This window comes from Pistacia vera, unplaced genomic scaffold, assembly GCF_008641045.1.
Source record: "Pistacia vera cultivar Batoury unplaced genomic scaffold, PisVer_v2 Contig383, whole genome shotgun sequence".
Lineage (NCBI taxonomy): Eukaryota > Viridiplantae > Streptophyta > Magnoliopsida > Sapindales > Anacardiaceae > Pistacia > Pistacia vera.
Window position 1 is genome coordinate 28467 of NW_022196205.1, and position 10794 is coordinate 39260.

General features: G+C 33.6%; 1 protein-coding gene across 1 annotated transcript; it reads right to left on the reverse strand.

Moving 5' to 3' along the window:
• Positions 1-4989: 4989 nt before the first annotated feature.
• On the reverse strand, positions 4990-10794 carry LOC116140883 (LAG1 longevity assurance homolog 2-like). Its single transcript, XM_031426459.1, has 6 exons — positions 10600-10794; positions 8759-8967; positions 7930-8085; positions 6004-6189; positions 5740-5918; positions 4990-5121 (listed from the first exon to the last, which is right to left on the reverse strand). Exons 1-6 carry the CDS (start codon positions 10714-10716, stop codon positions 5102-5104), a joined length of 867 nt encoding a protein of 288 aa, XP_031282319.1. The 5' UTR covers positions 10717-10794; the 3' UTR covers positions 4990-5101.

The following is a 10794-nucleotide window of genomic DNA, read 5'->3' on the forward strand; positions in this document are numbered from 1 at the left end:
TGACAGATTCCGGCTACCACCGACGGTGGTTTCCAGAATCTGGCAAATATGGGTGGGTGAGAGTATTTTTGTTAATTTTTAAACTTTTTTGGAGGGTATTATGAAATTAATAAACTTAAGGGGTCTAAAAGTAATTAAAAAATATACTAATATTTCTCAAATAACAAAACAAATTATATTTTGGGAATAGGATTGAGAATATGGATAGAAATAATATGTCAAACGGAGCCTTCTTTTTTTGGTGATCAAGGATATTTGAGCTAATTTATATATATCTCGACTAATTTTTTAAAATCCTAAAGTTAACAATTGGATAAATCTTTTTTTTGGTGATAAAAAATGTCTAGATTAATTTATGTATATTTTGATTAATTTTTTAAGATCCTAAAATTAACAACTGAGTAAACTTTACAGTAATCACCTCTGATAAAAATAGAAGAAAATTGAAACCCACAAGTGATTAAATAATATACTGAAGGTCCCCATCACCCCACCTGGTATAGAGAAGGAGAATTTTATGAGGATTAAGATGTGACAGTAAGGAATATAAAAATACGCGGCCGTTTGAATGGGTTGAGTGAGTGATTCAGAGCTTAAAGGGCTGGGTTAAGGAAAGGTGACAGCTGGATAAAAGGAGGGACACGTGGAAATTTGAAAGGCATAGACTAAGCGATTAAATTTAACGGATTAAAACGTGGACTGTTTCAAAATTGTCAAATACAACAGAAAGAAAACGTCTATCTACAACAGAAAGCAGTTGGTCAACAGAAAAGAATAAAGAAATAATTGAGGGGGGCCAGAGTGATTTTATAAACTATAATACGGAAGCTTCAGTTGACTCTGAATAATTGGAGATTCCCATTTGGCTTTGGGTTTTCACAATTCAAGCCGCCAATTGTGGAACAAGTACAATACAATACTCTAAATTAAATTAAAAAATATTACGGATATAACTCAATCACATAATCTTCTCTTACAACCCTAACGAAACAATAAAGTTTGACTAAACATGATTTTGACCGCTCGACCATTCTCCCTTTCCTTAGAGACGAACGGTAGTTCTCTAAGAACAAACGACCTTTCATTCATAAATAAGAGTTATTCCTTCATAAGGAACAATCATTTTTATTGAAAGAACAGTCGTTCGTCTCTAAGAAATGATTATTGTTAGGAGTATTGTTAATTAGTAAAAAAAAAAAAAACCTCATTTATTCCATGCTGTTTGTATGGAGCAAGAAAAGAGGGTTTATTATTATTATTTAATAAATAGAAATATATATACTTATTATAAGTGTTTTAAAACCCAACCCGACCCAACTGGTTAAACTAGGATCTGGGACCTTCATCGGTTTAAGTTAACAATTTCCTTATTAACTTAAAACCCTAGAATTTGGGATGATGATCGAAGAACAATTCAAGGCTGGGATGTTGGAGCTTTTGAAGAGGAAGTACCGGTGAGTGAATGGTGGTAACATAATTGGTTTTTGGTGAGTTGATCGACCATAAATATAATAAAACTGGCAACAGCAATAGCCAGCTTTTGCCAATGATTGACGAGGTAAATGAGGATGGTGTGAGATGGGTTTTGGTCGAGAGGCTAAAGGGAGTATTTTCATACATAAAGCAGGGACACGTGGGAATGTGAAAGGCATAGACTAAGCTATTAAAACGTTGACTGTTTCAAAATTGTCAAATACAACAGAAAGAAAACGTCTATCTACAACAGAAAGCAGATGGTCAACAGAAAAGAATAAAGAAATAATTGAGGGGGGCCAGAGTGATTTTATAAACTATAATACGGAAGCTTCAGTTGACTCTGAATAATTGGAGATTCCCATTTGGATTTGGGTTTCTGACAATTCAAGCTGCCAAGTGTCCAGAATCAATGTTGTCTGTGTTATAGGACATGTACAGCTAATGCTTGCTCATAGTTTCATTTCCCGGCATGTAAAATGTTAAAAAGGTTCAAATGAACAGTAATTCAATCATGTGCAACAAGTACAATACAATACTCTAAATTATATTAAAAAATATTACGATTATAACTCAATATTATATAACCTTCTCTTATAACCTTAACGAAACGGTAAAGTTTGATTAAACATGACTTTGATCACTTGGCCACTCTCTCTTTCCTTAGAGACGAACGATCATTCCTTAAGAATAAACGATTGTTCATTCATAAGAAACAATCATTATTTATGAAGAAACATGAACAGTCGTTCGTCTCTAAGAAACGATTGTTCATGTTTAGTTAAAGTCATTTAGTGTCTTGGGTGTGGTGACAGCTGATGTAATAGTTACCAACTAAACTGCCACGTTGGGGGTAAGGTTGTGAGATTTAGTTGTGGGCGTAATATTACTCAATTAAATTACCAAGTAAAGCAAAACCAGTTTGACAAGTATGCAGCAATAACATCCTGTCAATATACAAAACAATTATATCTTCAATTTGTTAATTTCTTTTTTTTTTTTTTTTTTTTTTTGGGTTTTTAGGAGTATCGTTAATTAGTAAAAAAAAAAAAACCTCATTTATTCCATGCTGTTTGTATGGAGCAAGAAAAGAGGGTTTTTTTTTTTTTTTAAATAAATAGAAATATATATACTTATTATAAGTGTTTTAAAACCCAGCCCAACTCGGCCGGATAAACTAGGACTTGGGACCTTCACCGAGCCAGGTTAACAATTTTCCTATTAACCCAAAACCCTAGAATTTGGGATGATGATCGGCAAACAATTGAAGGTCGGGATGTTGGGGCTTTTGAAGAGGAAGTTCTGGTGAGTGCAATGGTGGCAACAGAATTGATTTTCAGTGAGTTGATCGACCAAAAATATAATAAAACTGGCAGCAACAATAGCCAGCTTTTGCCAACGATTGGCAAGGTGAACGGGGGTGAGGTGAGATGGGTTTTGGTTAGGAGGCTGAAGGGAGTATTTTCGTGGTGATAAGCAGGGTTTTCAATACCGGCAATGGTGAGATCTGTCGAAATCAGTCCACGCCGGTGTTGGTTAGATTTGGTCGAAATTGACCGATTTCAATCAGATCTTTTCTAAGGTATGGGCTCAAGGGATGATTGGGATTGCATTTGGTGTGTCACCGCCACCAACCAATCGACGATTGATTTGTATTTGGGCTATGTTTGTAAATTTCAAACCACAGAGACTTAACATAGTTTTCAAGGGTGTATTTGTGAATTTAAAAAATTTCGACACTCGATTTGACCAACCAGTCAAACCGGTCAACCCAGGACCCGGTAACTTTGCTGGGTTGGTTATTAAAACATTGCTTATTATTTATTTATTTTTATTTGTAAAGTTTATGTTTTAAGAATTTATTGAATTCATTCACTGATATTGACTATCAAAATCCATAAACCGAAAATTCAGTTCGATTACCAGTTTAAAGAAATTTTTAAATCGATTAACCGGAACTGGTTTATAAAATTGGTTTTCACTTTAAAATTAAGAAACCCTAAATCCCCAAATCCTTTTCTCTTTACTCATCACCCTTAATGCATTTTTTTTTTTTTTTTTTTTTTAACACAAACATACATTTCTCCTCTCAGTCCTCAATGATTTCCACCATGGTTGTCAAATCGCGAATCGTATCATGTATCGAAAACCTAATTTTTCGAATCATGCATCGCGTATCATATCGTAGGATACGCCGTTTTAAAATCAAATAATAAAATTTTCTAAAAATTAATATCACCCCCAAGATTAATTAACGAATTTTATGGTATTATTAGCTTTAAATTATGGCATTACATAATCAAAATTAATCACAAAATTAAAGATCTATATCATTTCCTCTCAACCATTCATATCATTTCCAAGATCAATGTCAAAATTTATATCTCCACTTGTGTTATTATTATTATGCAAAATGGGTAACACATCTTTCTCTTCACTTTCTCCATGCAAAATAGGTAAATTTGGGTGGATTTTAGTGAATCCGGTTGGGTGACTCGGATCCGACTTGAAAATTTTTTAGGCATTCGGCCAAATTAATAAAGTCGTATCAATTTATATTGATATTTTTAAGGATACGAATCGTATCATATGATACATATCAACGTACAGAAATGTTTAGGATACACCCTCTGATACGTATCGTTGGCGACCCGTATCGAATCGTATCGTAGGATATGTATCGCATATCGTAGGATGCTAATAACTATAATTTCCACTTTTCTCTTCCCTCTCAAAATAAAAAATAAGTTAAATTAGGGAAAAATCAAATAAAAAATAAGTTAAAGGGAAAACCGGTTTAAAACTGATTAATCAGTTTTTACTAACCGATTTTCCCCTTAACTAGTTCGATTTCTATTCAAGAAAATTCTTAAACCAAAAAATCGGTTCGGTTAAAAAAATTGGTTAACCGGTTATGAACACCCTTAGCTTGTAAGGTGTTCAATGGACACCAAAAATTAGTTGAGGTGCACACAAACAGGCCCGAACACCCTGATTACCAAAAAATAATAATAATAATCACATGCTATCAATATAGAAAATAAGTATATCTTTAATTTTAATTTTTTTTTAATTTTTTTTTTTGGGTTTTTAGGAGTATTGTTAATTAGTAAAAAGGAAAAAAAAAAAAAAAAAAAAAAAAAAAAAAAAAAAAAAAAAAAAAAAAAAAAAAAAAAACCTCACCTGTTCCCTGGTGTCTTTATGGAGGAAAAAGAGGCTTTTTTTTTTTTTTTTTTTTTAAATAGAAATATATATACTTGTTATTTATGTATAAAGTTTATATTTTAAGAATTTACTGAATTCATTAACTGATACTGACTCTATCAATTTGCTAGGAAATACTTCAAAATATTATAACACCACACAAAAACTGAAACCTTTTTCTTTTCTTTTGCATTTCTCGATATAAGGACTAAACTAATATCAAAACATAGGTTTATAGCGGTGAATTATACAAGAATTGCCTAATGTTTCTACACCAGAAAGAAATCAAGAAGACAAAATATGATTAGTTCTTTCTACTTCTCCTCTCAATTGCGCACAGAGCCAAATCTACAAAATAGTCATTTTGTAATCTCTCCCCACGGCTAATATTCATTACCCACAACAAAAATCTTCAATCTTTCACCTAATCGTCGTCCTCAGAATCTGCATTTGGTTGCACATAATTTGTTAACAAGCCTTCACCAAAATAACCAATATGCTAACTGAAATTCATATTAAACAACGTAAAAAAATGATGTTGCAATTCGGTTTTAAGGGTGTGTTTGGAAACTCCATCTACTCTTCTTTATTTGTTGTTACGATGAAAATCCATAGTTAAGGAATAATGGCAACAGTGACCAATAACCAAACACAAACACAGATGCAGACTTCCTGAGGTTGGGAAGGTCCTGCAAGTCTTGTCTATTTCCACCCGAAAATATATCCCTATCGACTCTACTTAGAGGGAGAAAAAGAGGTTAAAGCAAATTCTCCACGCTATAACTGGGACCACTGTGAGTAATGGTAAGGAAGCCGCGGCTCTCATATCTAGGCTGGGAATTGGTCCCAGTTGACTGATTTATACATTTATGTATATGGCAATTGCAAACATAAAAATAAGAGCAGTAGGAGTTTACTAGAACAGGAGAACTATTGTATGATTCACCCTCCACAGACAAGCAAAGGAAAACAATATATTGGATACAGAGATAGATATCCAGGGCATAACCAACAACCAAGAAAAAAAAAGTAATCCAATTAGCATTGGTTAGAAGGGCTTACCAGATCTTATATCTTCTCCGACTTTTCCCCTATTTTTCAGCTGTCTCCTAATCATTGAGCATATGAGAACCCACCAATATATGTGGAACACAAGCAGCATCAGTAACATTGTATTAAAGACATAGTACACGACCGTTGGATAAATCTCTGATAGATTCAAGTAGTTCAGAAGATCATAGCTGGAAAATGACAACAATAAGAGCAAATAAGCTAAAGAAACTAGTATATGGCCAAATGAAGGCAAATCAAATTGACCATGCAAACCTTGAAGATTTGATGACCCAAAATGGAAAAAATACTAGTCGTAGTACGAGCCATGAGATAGCAAATAACCCAAAGAATACACTTGCCCCAAGTTCATTCTCAGAATACTTGAACACTTTTGCAGCTTCCAGAAATACATCACTTGCATCATGCAAGGCAAGGATAATTGAGCCAATCCGGAAAAAACTGTAACAGAAAAAAATAATTTTAAGTTTCACTAGATATCTTCAAGTAAATAATAATATTGCATATTCAATTTTAACCTACTCCAGCACAGAAAACAATAAAGAGCAGATGAATGCAAACCTAACAAGAGTTCAACTACCAATCACAAGAGTTCTCTTACATTGTATCACTATGTTGATGCACACATGCTCAGAAATAAATTAGTAAGAAAGGAACTCCAGCATTTGGTCCTTGACAATTGACTCATACAATTGAGCTCATTTTCAAGCTTGTATCAATCATTTACAGTATTAATACAAAAAAAACAGGCTGTTTATGTTACTCAGCTAATCAAGGATGAAAGGAAACGGAAAGATTGACAAAATAGTTAAGATAAAGATCTTACTGCTATCACAGTAACAACTGTAAGGACCTGACAAATGGCAACTTCAATATAACCTTGTAAATGATAAGCTATGTGGCATAACATGACAAGGATTAAGTAACCAGAGTATTTAATGCCAAAAATGTAGAAGAAAAGCATCCCAATGGCACACCATTCTTTTTTTTTTTTTTTTTAATTGACCTCTGAATTTTTCTTTTTTTAATCATTTCCCCCCCTTCATACTGACAAATTTAAATCGAGCCCCTCCTAACCTTGGTGTAAGTGGGATTCGATCTGAAGACCTCTTCAACAACCTCAAGAGGTCCAACAAAACTGAACTAGTACCCACCCAATGATACAGAGAGGACTTGAGTGTAAAGGAAAATTGTTTACATAGTATCAACATCTATGAATAGAAACGCAAAGTTCCATACACTTGGCCATGTTTGCGACACGTTCAACAGGGTTACAGACCATATAACAATGAGGGTTGTGAAGTGCTCAAAATAACCCAAAACTCAAAAACTTATATTGCACACTACAGAACCACTATTAAACTGACCATACATTCAAAAGATTTTTAGGCCACAATACAACAATTAGCATAAACTGCCACAGATAGTTCTCCAATACTACCTCAAATCTCAACCTTTTATGCACAACTACAAAGATGCACATGATCACAGAAACGGAGATGCTTACACTAATGAAATCTGAACTACTTATACAATTGTGCACATTCATATGGTCTGCTGGCAACTCTCAGGAACATGATTTATCTTATCATTAAGGCAGTTCAATTTAAATTAAAAAATATAGTTAACTTCAAATATTGATCCTGAAACATCTCAAAAAACAAAAAAGAGAGATGAATACTAGAAAGTTTTGGCACATCCCTGGTTCGAGTTAGTGTTATGTCATGCTGAAATGTATTTTATCACAATAATATTAAATTCTAATATAGTTCCCTGCATGAAAATCGAATTGTGATTAGACTTCACGTGATTCAGACATACAAAAACAAACACATGGATTCAAACGCATAATATACAAGAGGATCCAAGCACATGCTCAGCTTGCTCAGTGTTATAATTTCATTACTAGAAAGAGAATTTGAACACCAGAACTCTCATACAACCTAATTCTTAAAACCATTAATCACAACAACTTAAGGTTATAAGAAAAGGTCCAGCAATAGTATTTAAACTCTAAAATATCATATCAAAAACCAAAAAGATATAGGCCAACAATGAGAATTCAAAAGAGTATATAGGATATCAACAATATTTAGGAGCAACTATCAGTCACAGAACAAATGACTTTAGGCTATCAAATACTAACTAGCAAGTATAATTAGATATGTTCTGATTTATTACCTAGAAAGGTATGAGTATCCGATCAGGATAACAGTAATTACATGATGAGACATCATTACAGAGAAATCCTTTCTACGAGTTTCCCATGTCAAGAGGGCAGCAATGCTGTAGATGTAAAACCCACATTCGCACATGTAGTAAAGCTCTAAGGGGAGCCTGAAACAGAAAATGGTGCAAGTCAGTACGACAATTTGAAAGATGACATTAACTCCTTTGACAATAGAACTGAACTATATTAGGAACCATCCAAAAGCTAGGAATCAGACATGCACATAAAAATAAAAATAAATAGAAACGAAAAATGTTATGTGCATGTAAGTAGGAAGGCCAAAGATATATCTTCCAATTGAAGACTCAAAATTAGATTCATTCGTTGACAGTCAAATTCTTATCCCGTCAGAAAAGCACCAAGTGCATTACTGGCATGCTGTCTTCATGTACATATATACTGCTTAGAGATAGGAAAAAAAGTAGATTTGCAAATCCGTACACTTTTGACACAATTTTTAAGCAGTTAGACAAAAGAAACTGTGAAATCAATTCATAGAAAGAAAAATGTTATAGATAATATAAAAGTATATGGGGCTCATCATTATGAGGCTGGCAAGTGGACGGTACTTTCATTTTTTAGGCATTTCATTCTTTTTGTAGTCATGTAATATCAATTAAAATGCTGGGAGATAGCCACTCACAAACAAAAAAATGAATATTAGTCATTTGAGCATTAGGTCCAATTATGCACACTACAAAAGCACCTATAGCACACAAAATATACAGCATTCAGTAATCCAGTACTTAGACTAACAATCCAAGTATACACTATACTCACTTTAACTCTTGATTTGGGTAGCCATCAAAATACAATTTTGTATCTCTGAACCATGGCTCATGGTAGGCAATTTTGAGAATACAAAATTCAACAGTAGCATAGTATGTCAATTTCCACATAGATTCCGAACATTTTCCAACTTTTGCCCTTGCAGCTTCATTCATCTTTAATGGGAGATTTCCATTGCTCAACAACCAGATGGCTAACCGCTACAAAAATATGAAGAATGATTAAACTATAAACAAAAAATAAAGTGTTTGTATATCTTACATACTCAAACACTTACATGAAACAAAAGTATGGATATAAATGTTCCGTGCAGAAATTATCACATACAATATGTGAACTGAAATATTGCTTACTTTGGTCATAGAAAAAATAAGTTTATGTTCTTCAACAGAGGAAGTCTGCTGGAGATAGAACATCATTACAGGAAAGGGTGGAAATTCAACATAAATAGACAATTAACTAATACAACGAATTTTGGGTTATTGAAAACGGAGCAGAAGTTTCATCCTACAGCTTCACTTTTTACACTCTGCCACAGTGAATTATAGTGTGGTGGAACCAACACAAGGAAGTGCCTTCTATTTGTCATAACTGAAAATTCCTCATAAGCTTCTAAGAAACATGACATTAAATTTATGTGATACTGTTAAAATAAACATGAGCATACATCTATATATCATTTATAAAAACAGGAACATAGGAAACTAAAATCTAAATTTCATTTCTAGCAGTCCAAAAAATTATTATCATCACTTGATAAGTATCTTAGGTGCATCCAGGCATGAAAGAATACTAACTGTGTTAAAATCATTAAATATTTTTCTTTATTATCATCCATCTACATAAATACTAGGTAAGAAGAAATAGGAACTACAAAGCAAATATCAATATTTTGCTTCATCACTATGCAAAAAGTCACTTAATGTATCAATTTCACTTATCCAATATCTATGATATTAGATGCCTTTTCCACAGGGACCACAAGAAACAATTGCCATCCCTGCTTGCTGTTAAAAGTTTGAACCTACCCCAGTAAAATCATATAAAGCAGTCCAAAGTGATCGAAAAGCTACACAAAACGTAAAGAAGGATAAATATGAAAAGGCCTGTAAGTGTATGCTAGCAAATTCCCCTGCCACCTTAAGTACATAGCTGATCAGATTATACTGTGAAATCTCAAATTTACATTAGCTTATGCATGATAGATCATCAGAAAGTCCTTAGAGCACACTTTTCCTCACCAATGACAATTTCCATCTCCCGCTCAAAAAAAACAGAGTGTAATCAAGTTTAAGCCGAGATAATTACTATCTGAAGCAGATCAAGCTTTCATGCTATTACCATTTAGGACCCCAGGTGCAACTTTATGACCAAATAACTGTTATCTGTGAAACTTTCTACTTTTTTGCTTTTTTCTGTTCATTCTTTTCCTCCTTTTCTCTCTTCTTTTCACAGTTTATATCACAAACATTGCCAGAAACCAAATAAATTTCATAAGCCACTAAGGTTCATGTTGCACATTCTAAATGCAAAACTTCATTCAATAACTAATTCTCCATTCTTCAGCCAATCACACAAACCAAAAAGAACAATAACTTCGAATTAATTCTCCTATGCTTTCCACTTTAATTAGCATAAAAGCAAAGAAAATAATGCAGCTGAGCTTAATTCACAAAGTTTCTCTCATTTTCTTCGCTTTGACGAGCATAACTATCACTCAACGAAACAAATGCCGAAAACAGAACTAACTCCAATTCAACATTGAACAAAAGCAACACAAACAACTTACAGAATCTAAGAGTCAAACTGATAGTAAATAAGCGGAATCTTACTCGAAAGATGAATTTATCGAGCAAGAACCTAGCGACGACGAAACCGGGAGCGAATAACACGGCGACGATGAAATGCCAAGCGTCGGTCGGTCCACTTTGAGTCCAGATCGAGTCCATGCGTGAATTGAATTGAAGCGAGAATTAGACCCGAGCCTAGCCTCCTCAATCAACTAAAACAAATCAAAATAATCATCT

Coding starts and splice junctions, on each gene's coding strand:
- LOC116140883 (XM_031426459.1), bottom strand. CDS start 10,716: ATGGACTCGATCTGGACTCAAAGTGGACCGACCGACGCTTGGCATTTC. Junction 8,086..8,758: donor TACCCAAATCAAGAGTTAAA/GTGAGTATAGTG, acceptor TTTCTGTTTCAG/GCTCCCCTTAGAGCTTTACT. Junction 6,190..7,929: donor GGATACTCATACCTTTCTAG/GTAATAAATCAG, acceptor TTTCTGTTACAG/TTTTTTCCGGATTGGCTCAA.